The sequence below is a fragment of the Dermacentor silvarum genome, chromosome 8 (genome assembly GCF_013339745.2).
Source record: "Dermacentor silvarum isolate Dsil-2018 chromosome 8, BIME_Dsil_1.4, whole genome shotgun sequence".
Classification (NCBI taxonomy): Eukaryota; Metazoa; Arthropoda; class Arachnida; order Ixodida; family Ixodidae; genus Dermacentor; species Dermacentor silvarum.
This window is the reverse complement of record NC_051161.1, coordinates 177,663,437-177,679,869: the sequence shown is the minus strand read 5'-3', so window position 1 is coordinate 177,679,869 and position 16,433 is coordinate 177,663,437. Positions and strand designations below refer to the sequence as shown.

At 49.6% G+C, this 16,433-nt stretch overlaps 1 protein-coding gene across 3 annotated transcripts in view; it reads right to left on the bottom strand.

Annotated features, from left to right (window-relative positions):
- Positions 1–16,433, bottom strand: part of LOC119461880 (cyclin-dependent kinase 8) — a 260,725-nt gene that overhangs the window by 136,521 nt on the left and 107,771 nt on the right. For all 3 annotated transcript variants that reach the window (XM_049672776.1, XM_037723249.2, XM_037723250.2), the window contains exon 8: positions 6,786–6,929. In XM_049672776.1, the coding sequence (XP_049528733.1) occupies positions 6,786–6,929 (144 nt within the window). The remainder of the gene's footprint in view (positions 1–6,785; positions 6,930–16,433) is intronic.

The window sequence follows — 16,433 nt, the reverse complement described above, 5'->3', positions numbered from 1 at the left end:
CTCACATTTTCTGCACAGCACACATCTTGATGTAGGTCCAGAATAGAGTAGAACCTCGTTGATAGAATCATGCTTCAAACAATTTCCCAGCCCCAAAGTTCGCGATTGAAAACGGAAAAAATCACTCAATACAGCTATGTTTCTTTTTTACTAGTTCATACGTTCCCGGAAAACACAATCTTTCGGCACCCATGTTCAGTGTACAGTCAAACCTCGATATAACGCACCCCAATTTAACAAAATTCGCTATGTAATGAACTATTTTCATTTCCCGATCTTAGTTGCATTGAAAACAGTGTATATTTTTTTCTTTATTTAACAAACTAATCTTGTGACAAGGTTTCGATTTAACGAAGTTTATGGCCATTTCAAGCATGTACATGTAGCCTAGGCTGGTAAATCTAGCAAAAAACTAAAAATGTGGATAACGCAAAAGTTATTTGCAAGCATCCTTTGTGGGGGTCTTCAACCCATAGCGCGTATAATCGCAGCTACGTAGGGTTCGGGTGAATAAGGCAACAAGCGAGTCAACTCAACAACGTTTATTGCTGTTGGCAATAAAACACACTTGCAGAGGGAAGTCCGCTCTGTATAATAAGTAATAAATAGGCTTGCCTCTTTGCATGCGATAGTCGCGCAAGCGAGGTCACTCAGGAGTTGCAGCGGGTATATCCGTAGGGGCAGGTCAGGTGTAGCGAGCTCCGAGAGAGCCGGGGGTCTCTTGGTCGTGCTCTTTTATACCTTTTTACCATTTTGCGAGGGGAATGTCGTCCTCGATACGGAAACAGCGCAAAAACACGACAAGAAGGGAGACACACACCAGCGCTATCCAGTATGTACCGACTAGCCCAAGCCTCTACAGTCTTGCAATGTCCTCCTCGCCTGTCCTCCTTCCCGCACGGGTACGCGCGTCGTGAGAGGCGAGCGAGAATCGGGAGAAGGCAAAGTGCCTCTCTCTCATGTCCGCCCGGCTCCCTCTGCGCGCGCTACGTGCGCATGCGACGTCGAGCGTACACGGGAGAAGATAGGCGCGCGTGCTCCCCACACCTTTTCCACGAAAAGATTGAGCAGCAAAAATGTTATGGAAGCACCAGGATGTGGGATGCAGGAAACACCACTGCGCCATTTGTCACATAAGTAAACAACTTGCAGAGGCTGTGGGGTCAGCAGCTTGGAGCGCACTGAAAAATGCGAGCGCTGAGTGAACACGCTTGTGTAACATGATCAACCACTTGCTAGGGGGAGGGGGAACAACACTTCGTAATGCGCACTGCTTCCCATTACAGTAAAAGCTCGATGATACGATCACGGCTAATACAAATTTCCGGATGATACGAATTTTTCTGTGGTCCCGGCCGAGCCCCATTACTCTGCAACGTGCTAGAGAACGGTTGTTACGAATCGATTTTCAGCCTGCGTCGGTTGATACGAATAAACACCGCCCCACCAACGGCCGCGAAAGAGAACAGCGCGCAGTCACGCGCTTTCTCTCCTTCTCTTTTGGTGCGGAGGCGCGGCGCCGGACAGCGTGGACTCCGCGACTGGGCGCGAAGAGTTCGAAGCGGTGGCGCTTCAAGATATAAATGCTTTTTACGTACATGTGCCTGAGTGAGTTCACCTCTGACTCTTTAATTTAGCTACAGTCGAATCTCGTTAATTCGAACACGCTTACTTCGAACATACCGCGCACCGACAATGCTCTTAGCAGCGCGCCAAATAACGCGGCGGCGCCTCCGACCGGCATTGCTCCGACACCGCCATAGAGCAAAAGCTCAGGAGAGACCCCTCAATGCCGCGCGCGAAGGAACCGGGGGGGGGGGGGGGGGGGGGGTTGGAGGGGGGGGGGGAGTACCCGCGGCGGAAATTTCCCCCTCTCTCAAATTGCAAGGTCGCCGTTTCTGCATCGCGCCGGAACAAGCGTGTACGTGCCGACTAGAGTGTTCTAGACAACCGTATTCTAGCACACACTAGTGCCGACGTCTCAGCCACGTGGATAAAATGGCAGTTAACCCTTCTCCTCTATTTTCTAGTCACATGTTGACCTTACACGCTGCGGCAGCAGCGCAGAGGGAAGCAGCGGCGGAGGCACAGTCGGGCCAAGGAAACTGCCACGCCCGCAAACGCTCGCTTCCCGATAACGGCAGAAAACGAAACTTCAGGGGGCGGCTAAAATAAGCTGGCGCCAGCACGGCGGCGGGCGCACACGGAGATGTGCGCACGGAGTCGAAGGTGAGACAGCTACAAGGGAGTTGAGAGGGAGGGCGAGAGGTGCCACCGAAGCGGCGGAGTTGACGCGGACAAATCCGCTTCCCTGCCGCCCTCACCTTCGACGGTCTCCGCGCGCACCCGTGTGCCGGCGCCGCCCGCTCGCTCCCTGAAGCTTCGTTTTCTGTCGTTATCGGGAAGCGACCGTTAGCCGCCGTGGGCAGTTTCGTGGCCCGCGCTTGCTATGCGCTTGCGCGCCGCGATATTTCACGACTCGCACCGTTCGTGCATCGTGCTATGGTGCACGAATACTTCAAAAATACGTCCTTTTAATTCGAACAAATTTTCGGGCCCCTTCGAGTTCGAATTATCGAGATTCGACAATAGTTTTAATTGTGTTTCGATGATACGAATTTCGGCTAATACGAATATTTTTCGTGACCCCGTGAGATTCCTATCATCGAGCTTTTACTGTACATGGTTCCCCCCTCCCATTTGAGTTGCCACGCGGCATAACTTCAGTATGGAATTAAATACAGTAAAAGCTCGTTAATTCGCACCTCGTTAATTCGAATTTTCGAATAATTCGAACTAAGTGGCACAGTCCGGCCATGCTCCATAGAGCCCCATGTATTGAAAAGCTCGTTATTTCGAATGCTAATCCGGCCCGCCACGGATAATTCGAACTGCGCGCCGCCGTAGCCAGCTCGCAGTCTCTGCTGTTAAGCGACAGATGGCGCGACATACACTATCATCATCGCGTGTTTTTAGGGGGCAGCACTTGCGTTTATTCGCAAATGCTCTGCCGCATCGTCATGGACAGCGGGATACGCAGTGCGTTCGGTGGCAACCCCGAAATCGGCCATTCTCTCCGTCGCCAGTGCAATCGCAACGTCTAACTTCTAAGCCTCTCTTTTGTTCTGTACGCGTCCGTCGCAGACCGACAGTGCTCGCGTGCCGCTATGTCGTCGCGTGGAAAATACCGTGCCAAAACGTTGAAGGAAAAAGTGGAAATTCTGCGGGAAGTGGATGCAGGGAAGCAGAGTAAGAATGAAATTGCCAAAAAGCACGATATACCGAGAAGCACGCTGTCGACCTACATCCGCAATAAGAAGACTATTGAGGACTCGTACGCGGCTGAAACTTTCGCCAAGGATCGGAAGAGAATTCGTACAGCAAAGCACCCGGACCTGGAGGCAGCGTTGCTCGCATGGATTAAGGAAAAACGGAGCCAGGATATCCCATTGAGTGGCCCCATCATTGTAGCGAAGGCGGCTGATTTCGCGCTACGTCTGAACGTCTCCGACTTCGCCGCTTCGGACGGGTGGTTTCACCGCTTCAGGGACAGACACGACCACGTTTTCCGCAGTGTGTGCGGCGAAGCCAAAGCCGTAGACGCGGAAACCTGCACCGTGTGGTGGAATGGTGCGCTACTAGACCACCTCAACAGGTACGCACTATCCGATATTTTTAATGCCGACGAGACCGCCTTGTTTTTTAAACTCTTGCCGGACAAAACGATCACCTACAAGGGGGACGTGTGTGCAGGCGGCAAACGTTGCAAAGAGCGGGTGACGGTGTTGCTCGGGGCCAATATGACTGGAACTGAGAAGCTCCCCCTATTTGTGATAGGGAAGTCGCAAAAGCCTCGATGTTTTAAGAACATTCGCACGCTGCCGGCCGACTATGCAGCAAATAAGAAGGCCTGGATGACGGGCGAGCTTTTCAAGCAGTGGCTGAGGAAACTCGACCGAAAATTTGAGCTCGGCAAGAGGCAGATTCTCCTCCTCGTCGACAACTGCTCGGCGGACAAGGTGGAAGTCGAGTTGAGAGCCATTGAGCTGGTTTTTCTTCCGGCTAACACCACTGCGGCTCTTCAGCCTATGGATCAGGGCGTTATAAAAGTTTTGAAAAGCTTTTATAGACGCCACGTTCTCGAGAAGTTGCTCCTGTGCTCCGATAATGAGAAGAGCTACACCGTCACTCTGCTCACAGCCCTGCACATGCTTGTGCGTGCCTGGAATCAAGTAACCACAGAAACAATTGCGAATTGTTTCCGGCACTGTGGTTTCGGAGCCCTTAACGCAGACGCAAATGAAGTTGAAGAGGACGTCCGCGCTCCGGTTCATGTACGGGAGGTGCTCGGCGATGTGGACTTCGGCGACTACGTGAATGTCGACAGCTGCGCGGCGGTGTGCGGTGCCGTGACCGATGATGAAATCATCGCCCAAGTCGTCGGCAAAGACGAAAACCCAGCCGTGGACGATGACGACGCGAATGATGAAGAAGATGATGATGATGTTGGTGAAACACCGGTACGACCTTCGTTGGCACAGGTGATGGACGGACTAAATCACGCCCGGCTTTTCTTCAGTTTCGAAGAAGGCGAAGATGATGCTTTCCGGCTCATTCGAGCTCTGGAAGATAAAGCAGCAGCAATCGCTTTCAGAGGCAAAAAGCAGAAAACCATTACGGACTTTTTTTGCAAATAAATGTACCTAGAGGTGCTCTACCTTGTTTTTGTCATCAGATGTGGCTTTCTTTAATCACTTTCGTTAGTTCGAATTTCGGTTAATTCGAACTCGTTAAGTGTCCCCGTGAAATTCGAATTAACGAGCTTTTACTGTAGAAGCATGCAGACCCGTTTCACGCATTACGCAGTTGTCAACTACAGTTGAGCCTACAGAATATTTTAGGGACTTCAGATCGTATGTTTTCCCGGTTAGTGCAATTTTTTCTTGCATTTTTTTTACCCGAAGGATGGACAACGCATTATGCAACCAACCTCTCAGATGTGCAAATGCTATAACTGCTCACTGCGCACTTTACCAACAGCCATGGCGTTATCAGTGAGATTAGGCATAGCGGGTGCAATGCCTCGAGGCACATTATCTACCTATGCTCTGAAGGAACACATCACTGCATCGTTAATTCGCGAAAGTTTGCGCCAGCTCAAGACTCACCATGTCGTGATCGCTTTCGCCCTGCAGTATTGCATTTCATTCAACCACAGATAGAGCATGCACAGGACCGTGGCGACTGAACTCACTGTCAGTGACTGTCGGTACAGTGCACACCCACACGGCGTAAACAGATCCGAGGATTGTACAAGCTTTGCGCACACCAGGCGGAGATGACTTCACAAAAATGCGTGTTTTCACTCCTCTCCGGTCTCGTACTCGGCACTGGCATGACTCGTCACTTGAGGATATACGACTTTCAAATGTGGCCGATTCCTCTTGCAGTATGTAGCTTTTCAAGGGCTCTGAAACTTTTTTTTTTGAACATAGTAAAAGAAATGTAAACAAAATATTCCATGTATTCGGTGTAGAGACCCGCACAGTGCCACATGTCCCGTGCGCCACAGAGCCCCTTGTGCTCGACTTCGTTTTCGGAGCAAACGGAGGGCTGAGCGCACCGCAGACGGGCTGCCCCAGCTGACGCGGTAAGGCACTTTGTCACCACGAGCACTCCCCGACGTCGGCTCGGTGCAGAGATCGCACACACAGCACCCGAATGCCACAGTTCGCAGAACAACGCTGCATCAGCCTGGGCCGCCTCTGTCAGTACAAGGTTCGTCCAGGTCGACAGAACCGATAGAATAATAACACGACATGGACAGAGAGAACGGCAACAAAAGCAGCACATATTTCGTAAAGTGCAAAGATCGGGCCAATTACACGCCAGTAGGCACATAGATTGTGTTGGAATCACTTCATCAGCCATCAATCATTGATGAGCCACCTGTACGAACATATTAGCGTCGAGTATTCCGCAACAACTTGCAGCCCGCAACCACATACTACCCTGATGTTTATCGAGTGTGGCTTGTGTCTCCTAGCATCCAGCTTGCCCACACAGCACACATGATGGAGGGAGTCTGTGTCGTAGCTACTCAGTATGACAAGAGATGGCACGAGTGTTCCAATGCTAGCGCCACCTGCTGGTGCGGATACTCGGGTGCAACGGAAGCTTGCTTCCTCCTTTTCGACTAAGTGACAGTGGTACACACGTGCCGCTGCACACTTGTTTGTGGGCTCCGCAGAATTAACTCATTGAAAGCTTCTCTCCACAAGGCTTCAGAGCAGCGTGGGTGAACACAATTGTTCGAACCGTTCGTGAGACTGCCCCCACATACGACGGATGCACAAGTGTCTGGTATCATTCGCTTGGTCTCTGTGTGGCAAGTCGAACCTCCTCAATTTTGCAGCATATTCCTTTCTTCATGTGTAGTTTGGCTAGCTGGCATTGTTGAATAAAAGGCGCAATAAATGCTCTTTTGCGTTAGCGCTACTGTGTGTTGTTGCCAAGAGCACTTTAGAGACAACAGTTTAGCCCTAACAATGACAACACCACAGTTGCACTGCCCCGAAATCAAGGTTTCTTTTTTATCTCATCTCATTGTAGACGACATGTAATTCTGATTTACTCTAGACTACACAGCCACCCAAATGTGGAATTGAATTGCATGCTCTGCAGAATACCTCCCATCTGAAAAATTTTAAAGTGAACGAATGAAGTTGCAACAGACATGTATACCTGGTGACCACAAGTCTGAGGCAAGTGATAAGCACACCAACCATGGGGAAATCCCATGACATTGAAGATGCGGTCAAGCTGGTCATGGTGGTAAGGATTGCTGGTCTTGATGTCCTCCTGCCGGCAGTGGAAGATGGGCTCCGAGGTCAACAACTCAGCAAAGATGCACCCAATGGCCCAGATGTCTGCACGTTAAAAGGCAACCACACAAGTGTCTCAGTGAATGATCAAGCAGGACTGCCTTCACACTCAAATATTTCACTAAAATTTTCTGTATACTGAAAACTAGGGGTATGCAAATATCAAAGCTTGGAAATATGAATCAAATACAAATGCTTTGAATATTATTGAATAATGATATGCAGATGCATTTATTAGCAAGTTTTTTGCTTTAACATGAAACATTGCAATTGTGTATATGCCATTATAGAAAAAGCTTGTTCATTTGACCCTTCTTATTTGGGAAAATTGAGCAATTCACATTATCTGTCTGGTTCACCAACCTGTGCACAACTATGAAGCACCAAATGCCCATTAACTTGTAGGCCCTACGCCAGTTGTCCTTTAGCACATTTGTCATCAAGTGATAAGCTCAGGAGTGCAATAAGCACTGTAAAAGCATTGACAAAAATGTCAGCCAACTCATGTTACCACCTAATCAAGATGAAGTGGTGGTGAACTGTTCGCAGTGACCCTTTCTTAGAAAAGAACCACTGCAACACAGCATCTTTTCTTTTCCTATGTTTTGCATAACATACATGCAGGGCTACTGCAGCAAGACCTTTCTATTGTTTTCCCTTTAGTGTGTGATGTCCAACCGACTAAGTGTCGTCAAAGTGAAGGATATTGTCACGAGCCTCGAGAAGTAGTCCTGAAGGTTTAATAAACGTAGAGCAGCTGGCTCTTGGAAGACGCGACCGTCTGGGCTGGCTCGAGCAGAGAAGGTATGGTATGGTATGCCTTATCTGATGGCGCATACCCACTGCGGGGGATTGGCCAAGATTTGGATGGGATTAGGCAATCTTCTTTAATACTAAAATCGGTAAAGCTAAATGGAGAAAACGAACAAAAATAAAATATTTAAGAATTCAAGAAAATCTATTTGATGCATTTATAAATTTCTCCACGGCTGAGCAAATATCCCTGTGGCACTTTCCAAGAGAGGAGGCTCCTAAAGAAAGGATGTTTAGAATAGAAAAGCTTAAACCAAGCTGTGTAAATTTTGATTCTAGAATATTTTTCTTCAAAAAAAAAAGAAGAAAAATATTCTAGAATCAAAATTTACACAGCTTGGTTTAAGCTTTTGTATTCTAAACATCCTTTCTTTAGGAGCCTCCTCTCTTGGAAAGTGCCAGAGACCCTGGAAAGTGCCAGAGAAGGAGCGCACGGTCTTCTTTCTTCTCTTGGGCTCGACCCACTCTTGCCCTCGACCCACTACCTACAGGTGGCAATATCCCCCCTTCTGAACAAAAGCATCGCCTCGATGCTAAAAAAAAAATAAGCGTAGAAGACAAAGAAGAGGAAGACAGGCAAAGCGAAAGTACACAAAAAAAAATGTAGCCGTCACACCGGCACAGTCAATGAACGAAGAAGCAAGCTCCCAAAGATAAATGAAAAGTAGAAACAAAGAAGGGAATGAGAGAAAAAAAAATGAAAACACAAAAAAATTACGGACGCGCAATGTACGGCTTCATGCGCACAACATGAACTATGAGGTCGGTTGTCTTTGTGTCCTACTCCGTGTCTGCGATGTTGTGTCCGGAACAACTTCGTAGTTTACGTCACTGACGCGGCGGAGCACTTTATACGGACCAAAATACCGGCTCAGAAGCTTTTCACAGAGGCCAGGACGGCGAACGGGGGTCCACACCCAAACTTGGTCCCCGGGGTTGTAGGACACGTCCCTGTGGAGGATGTTGTAGCGTCGTGCGTCTGCCTGCTGTTGCTGGCCGATATGCAGCCGCGCGAGCTGCCGGGCTTCCTCAGCACGCTCTGCAAATTCCTCGGCGTCAGTTGTCAATAGGTCAGCGTCTTGACACGGCAGCATGGCGTCCAGCATCGTCTGGACTTCGTGACCATAGAGAAGGCGAAAGGGCGTGAAGCGCGTCGTCTCTTGCACGGCGGTGTTATACGCGAAGGTCACGTAAGGCAAGATCCGATCCCATGTTTTGTGTTGAACGTCGATGTACATTGCGAGCATGTCTGTGACAGTCTTATTCAGTCGCTCGGTAAGTCCGTTGGTCAGCGGATGGTACGCTTGCGATGCCTGGTGTTGCTCAATTCAAAAACTTCGTCCATAAGCTGCGCTGTGAATGCTGTCCCTCTGTCTGTTATTACAGTGGAGGGAGCACCGTGACGCAAGACGATGTGGCGCATGAAGAACTGCGCTACCTCTGAGTCCGTGGCTCGTGGGATCGCCTGCGTCTCAGCATAGCGTGTTAAATAATCAGTCGCGACGATCACACATTTGTTACCGTCGGCAGACAGAGGAAACGGTCCGAGAATGTCCATGCCGACTTGGTCGAAAGGCGTGTGAGGTGCTTCAATTGGCTGAAGTAAGCCAGCCGGTTTAACGGATGGTGTCTTGCGGCGCTGGCATTCACGGAAGCCTTTAACGTACTGTTTGACGCTTGCCGAAAGCCCGGGCCAATAGTACATTTCACTTACTCTAGCGAGTGTTCGTGAAAAGCCTAAATGACCAGATGTCGGTTCGTCATGGCAAGCGAAGAGGATGTCGTCGCGCATGTCCCTTGGAACCACCAGGAGGTAAGCACGGCTGGTCAAACGAGCATTCTTCTTATAAAGCACATTGTCTCGCAGACAGAAGGACGTCAGCGAGCGGGACAGATGGCGTGGTATGGTTGTGTCGCGGCCCTCTAAATGATCGATGATCGGTCTAATCTCAGCGTCGTCACGCTGCCGTCTGCTCAAGTCCGACGAACTAATGGCGCCCAGGAAGCCGTCATCATCCTCTGTTTCCTGACTGGCAGGATCAAAGGGTGCGCGGGACAACGTGTCAGCGTCTTCATGCTTACGGCCAGACTTATAAACGATGGTGATGTCAAATTCCTGTAGCCGCAAGCTCCACCGTGCCAGTCGTCCTGAAGAGTCGCGCATGCTTGCAAACCAACAGAGGGCATGGTGGTCCGTCACTACTTTGAAGGGACGACCACAGAGATAGGGGTGAAACTTGATGATCGCCCACACGACCGCGAGGCACTCTTTCTCCGTAGTCGAATAATTCGCCTCGGCACGGGACAGGGAGCGGCTGGCATACGCTATAACTCTTCCCACTCCATGTTGAAGCTGGATGAGCACTGCGCCAAGGCCAATGCTGTTGGCGTCGGTATGCACCTCAGTATCAGCATCATCGTCAAAATGTGCAAGAACGGGTGCTGACTGCAGGCGCTGTCGTAATTCAGCAAAAGCCGCCTGTTGCTCATTATGCCACACAAATGGCGTATCGTCCCTCGTAAGGCGTGTCAGGGGTTCCGCTATCTTCGAAAAGCCTTTAATAAACCGGCGATAGTAGGCGCACAAACCGAGGAAGCGCCGGACGGCCTTCTTATCGGCAGGAGCTGGAAACGCGGCCACAGCGGCAAGCTTGTCGGGATCGGGTCGGACCCCTTTGGCGCTTACTACATGCCCGAGGAACGTGAGCTCTTCATAACCAAAGTGGCACTTTTCGGGCTTAAGTGTGAGGTCTGCCGATCGGATGGCTTCTAGCACACTCCGTAGGTGGTGAAGATGCTGCTCGAACGTTTCAGAGAAGGCGACCACATCATCCAGGTACACAAGACAGGCCTGCCACTTCAGCCCAGTAAGGACAGTGTCCATCATTCGCTGGAAAGTAGCAGGGGCAGAACACAAGCCAAAAGGAAGCACTCAAAATTCATAGAGCCCATCTGGAGTCACAAAGGCTGTTTTCTCGCGGTCGCGTTCGTCTACCTCGATTTGCCAGTACCCACTTTTTAAATCGATAGAAGAAAAATAGTGGGCACGCCGTAGTCTATCTAATGAGTCGTCGATACGCGGCAGCGGGTACACGTCCTTTTTAGTCACGTTGTTGAGCTTGCGGTAGTCGACACAGAAGCGTAGCGTTCCGTCGTTCTTTTTGACAAGAACAACCGGAGACGACCACGGGCTGTTAGAAGGTTCGATGACGCCATCGTCAAGCATCTCCCGGACTTGCGTACTTATGGCTACGCGTTCTTTTGCCGACACGCGGTAAGGCTGCTGGTGTATCGGGAGTGCGTCTTCGCACGTGATGATCCTGTGTTTAGTGATGGAAGTCTCGCGTACCTTGGAAGAATGTGCGAAGCAGGTCCTGAATTCAAGCAAGAGCTTGCGCAGTGCTGTCTGGCTATCGGTGGATAGTTCAGAATTGATGTCGAGATGGCCCAGAGACGTGTCTGCTGTCTCCACTACTTCTGACGTGAAGCAGTTGTTAACGTTTGCTACTGCGTCAGCAAACGCTAACGAAGTGCCGCGGAACAGGTGTCAGTGCTCGTAGCTAAAGTTGGTAACAAGCAATTGCGAATGACCAGCACGAATCTGTATAACACTTCGAGGCACACAAACACCTTGCTTCAGTAGGTGTTCCAAGTTACTTTCGGCCACCACTTCGCCATCGCGTAAGCCACAGCATGTAACGTCGACGAGGACACTGGCTCGTGGAGGAAGCGTTACACTGTCTGCCGAAACACGAAGGACGTCGTCGCGCCGTTGGCCGTCTTGCACGTTGATTGCTCGTGCGGCAGAGAAAGTGATACGACGCTCTTGCAGATCGATAATCGCGCCATACTCCTGCAGGAAGTCAACCCCAAGAATAACGTCACGGGAGCATTCGCGTAAGACAAGGCAGCTCGCAACGAATCTAGATCCTTGAATCTCAACTCTAGTCGTGCAGGCGCCCAGCGGAGTAACGACGTGGCCGCCAGCCGTGCGAATCTGCAAGTTATGCCAGGGCGTGATCACTTTCTTCAGCTGCGTTGCTATTTTCCTGCTTAGTATCGTGTAGTCTGCGCCGGTGTCCACTAAAGCACTCACGGCATAACCGTCAATAGTCACTGGTATATCGAGCGAAAGCCGGTCGTCTCGTTCAGCTGCAGATGATGGCGGATCGGTATGTTTCCGTAACTGCGTCCGTCGGAGGTCTTCAGCGCTTCGACCGTCAGCGACCTCGCCCCCAAAGATCGCCTCAGTTAGTTTTCTCGGTGGGGACTGGTCGACCGCTCGGGAGAATAGCGCTGGGGCGGAGGTGAAAATCGTCTGGGAGACGGCGATCGCGACTGCCGCCTGGCAGGTGGTGGCAAGCTCTGCTGAGAGAGGTAGTGCTCAATGTCCCGGGGTCGCTGGCCGTATCGGGGTGGCGGCGAGTATGCAGAAAAGTCGCGAATCCCAAGGCGCCGGTATGGGCACTGGCGGTACAGGTGGTCAGCTTCACCGCAGTGGAAGCACAGAGGCCGATGATCGGGTGTGCGCCAAACATCCGACTTCCAAGGGGGCGGGCTAGGGATGGTAATATCGATGAATGATTAATCGATTAATTGACGAAAAGTACGCTGCAAAACGATTAATCGTCATCGATGTCTACCTTTAATTTAATCAGTTTAATCGATTAAACCACTTCGATTAATCGTTTTCCAGACAGTGACTAAAGTGGCGTGAAAATTTTGAAAGCGTACTATAGAATGCGGAGCACGAGCAACGACAGCGCGGCTGCGAAGACCGAGAGCGACTGTCAACTGTTTTCCCCGAGTCCTGCCGAGATTTCCAAGCGTTTCCCCGCTTTACGCACACGTCACACAGGCTACCTGGGGCCGGAGAGAGGCCGCCCCCGTGGAGGAAGAAATAAACTAGGAGAGAGCATTACGTGAGGCAGCAAGTCTTGGAAAGCGAACTCATCGACAAGCCATTTCCTTCGCTGTTTACCTCGCAGTATAGGGTCAGCACGTGACCCTGAGAGACAACGTATTGGCCGATAATGTTTGGTTCGCAGTAGTTTCAAATCGGTGCGCACCCGTTCAGCTGCGCTGCTGCCCTGCACCCGGCAGCATTAAACCGACCGCGCCGCTCTGATGTGGCGATCACGTGTTGCGCCGTTACTTCTTGATGTCAGTCGTGCTGCGATGCTCTGTTCTAATTTCTTCTTCCTCCACGCCCACCCTCCTCAGTAAGTGCCATTTTCAACATACAGAGTGTTCATTTTTAAGTTTTACGGAATTTTTAGAAATCGCCTGTGGCTTGTAGCATAATTCTTATCATTGATGAGGCGGACATTAGTACGAGAAATCGAAACACATATTCAACTAATTAATAAAAATTACTAATTAACTTCGTAGTTAATTAATTTACGACGCATATTGCAATTTACCAATTGCAGCCGGTGAAGTTATTTATTTGTTTATTGCACGTACTTTCCAGGCCCGAAGGCGTTACAGAAAGGAGTGGAGTCAAAAACAAAAAATAATGCAGCAAGAATACAAACCAAAAATATTAACAAAATGCATTCGAATAGCGGTCTTGAAGTTGGTAGAGTCGGTGATGAGTGCGGCTGATGCGGTAAGGCGATTCCAGTCCGTGCTTGTCCTAGGGATGTATGAGTCACTGTACCGGTTTGTGCGGAACAATGATGGTACCCCGACTTTAGGGCTGTGGTCAGTGCGAGACGAAATGTAAGATGGAGGGGCAAGACGGCCGGGTTTTTTTTAAAAGGGGGTTCAAATGAAAAATTTTGTGAAAAATGGAAAGGACGGGAACATTTGCGGCGCGACGAAAGATCTGGTAAGTTAAGAGTTCGTTTCATTGATAAAATACTTGCATAGCGAGAATAATTAGATAAGACAAAGCGTGCACCGCGCTTTTGAATACTTTCTAGAGTAGAAACTAATGAAGACTGAGTGGGATCCCAAATGGCTCAAGCATACTCCAATTTGGAGCGAACTAAAGTTTTCTAAAGAGTTAGCTTCAGGGACGAAGGGGCAGAGCTAAAATTACGGCGCGAATAATCAACCATACGGTTAGCGTTATTAGCAACATAGTCAATATGCGAATGCTAAGAAAGGTTATTTGATATGTGAAGGCCGAGATACTTGTAAGAAGTAACTGACGTAACAGGTGCACCATTAATAAAGTACGTGTGCATGACAGTGTTACGAGATATTCGCATGGCCTTGCATTTATTTAAATTTAGTTGCATGCACCAATTAGAACACCACTCAGTTACGCGGTTAAGGTCGTCCTGCAGTTCTTGGGAATCGGAAGGATTAGGAAGATTACGGTAGACAACACAGTCATCTGCGAATAGCTTTATGGAAGAACAAAAAACGCAGTTCGGAAGATCGTTAATATAGATTAAAAAAACAGCGCCCAAGCACTCCGTACAGATGGTTAACCAGCGAAGCTGAAACGTGCGGCCCCGGTGTTTAGCAGTGGTTAATCCCGACGCTGTATTGAAGCGTTTCTCAAATATTGGCTACATGTTTGTGTTTCTAGTGGAACGCAAGCGCCAATGGCGGGCGGATGCTGCTAATAACCACGACACCGAGCTAACTCGAGATATCGAACGCATGCGACAACGGCGAGCCGAGGAAGCGGCGTTGCGGGCAGAGCAGCGTCAACGTGGAAATGGCGGGAACGCGTTCGCCGGGGCAACGCCCGCTTTCGGCGGGAGTTTCTCGGGCGGCACTTTGGCTTCGGCTGCGACAAAACGTCCACGTTCAAATCACGAAGTGGAACGCAAGCGCCAATGGCGGGCGGATGCTGCTATCCACTACGCCGAGCTAACTCGAGATATCGAACGCATGCGACAACGGCGAGCCGAGGAGGAGGCGTTTCGGGCACAGCAGCGTCAACTTGGCAATGGCGGGAACGCGTTCGCTAACAATGTCACTAACGGCGCTAGCTGCCAATGGCGCGCACGCTTGGGTGCGACGTAGAGAACGACGTAACTGACGGCGCAGCCAATGGAGACGTTTATCGAAACATGGGACGAACGGTTTTTCGTTTCGCCTAGCCATATGCAGCTTTCGCTGTAAAAGAGAAGTGGACCGAGGACTGAGCCTTGAGGAACACCTGCTGGTACATTAGAAAACAGGCGTATCCACTTGTCAGGCGTATTCACTTGGAATGAATTTCCAGATTTTGGAACAGGTTTGAACAGCGCGAAGAAAACAAGGACACGAAGAAAAAAATACCACAAACAAGCGCTTGTTTGGGGTATTTCTTTCTTCGTGTCCTTGTTCGCGCTGTTCAAATCTCAGTTCCAAATTATGAACCAACTAGCCCTCATCAAGAACTTACTGAATTTCCAGAATGACACCAGTTTGAAGATATGCACCATCAAACTCGCCGTAAAGAAACGCTGTTGTTCCACTTACATTTCTACCAAAATGCATTGAAGAACTAAAGTAACTGGAACGCCCATGTATTTCGTCCCACACTTTGAGAAATATCTCGAAACTGGTGTCATCCTGTAAATTCCTTTCAAGTGGGTCTTCCAAACTCATCGGCTACAATTCATAAATTGTAATATGTCTCGTAAAGTAATTAACTAAGAAGCTCATTACTCAATGTTTGTTAATTAGTCAAATATGTATTTAGATTTTTCGTGCTACTAATGTCCGCCTCTTCGAATAACCCAGCTCAACGATAAGAATTATGCTACCTGCCACAGGCAATTTTGAAAAATTCCGTAAAACTTAAATATGAACACCCCGTACATTGTTTATTCGTTCACTAGTCCCTAGTGGCAATTATAGTTGGCCTTTAAGAAGTTAAAAAACATTATTCTTCATCAAAGGTTATACCCTTGTATTTCTTATCCTGGTTCCACCTTTCAAACGTTATAATGGGTACTTACGTGAGTAGATAACTGTGTTTCAGCCTTTTTAAAGCACCCGAAAAAAAAGTCGATTAATCGATTAATCGACGAAAAGCCCCGCATCGAAAGCGATTAATCGATTATAGGCTAAACCGACGAACGATTAATCGTTAATCGATTAAAATATTTAATCGACCATCCCTAGGGCGGGCGTCTGTCGTCGACGTAGTGAACCGCTTGCTCCAAATGGTGGGCAAATGGAGCGGCATGAACAACCAGCGGCGGTGTATACCCAGCGTCGTAGTACGACATCGGCTGCGCCGACTGAATTGACACCGTAGGAGGAGCACGAACGAACAGCGGCGGAGAGGGAGCAGGGCGCTTCAGGGCTTCCGCGTAGGTCGCACGCGGATATTCAGGAGGTACTGCCGCAGCGTTAGCAGGAGGCAAGGTATCACGGAGCGCCTGGTGCACTTCGTCCTTGATAATGCTCGCTATGGAGCTTACCGTAGGGTGCGGTGTTACGGCGGCCTTTTGCAACTCTTCACGCACGACAGAGCGGATGAGTTCTCGCAGACAGTCACTGTTGCTTCCTATGGCCGTGAAAATGTCAGCAGCAGACATGCTGTTCGCTTGCCGCTCATACAATTGGAGCGATGCAGAAGCATCTTTTCCATAGTCACGGCCTCGGACAAGAACTCCGCGACCGTCTTCGGAGGGCTCTGCACGAGGCCAGCGAAGAGTTGCTCCTTGACCCCGCGCATCAGATGACGTAACTTCTCCTCCGTCATTCTCGGATTCGCCCGTCGGAAGAGACGCGTCATGTCTTCGACGTAAGTGGTCACAGTTTCGTTTGGCAACTGGA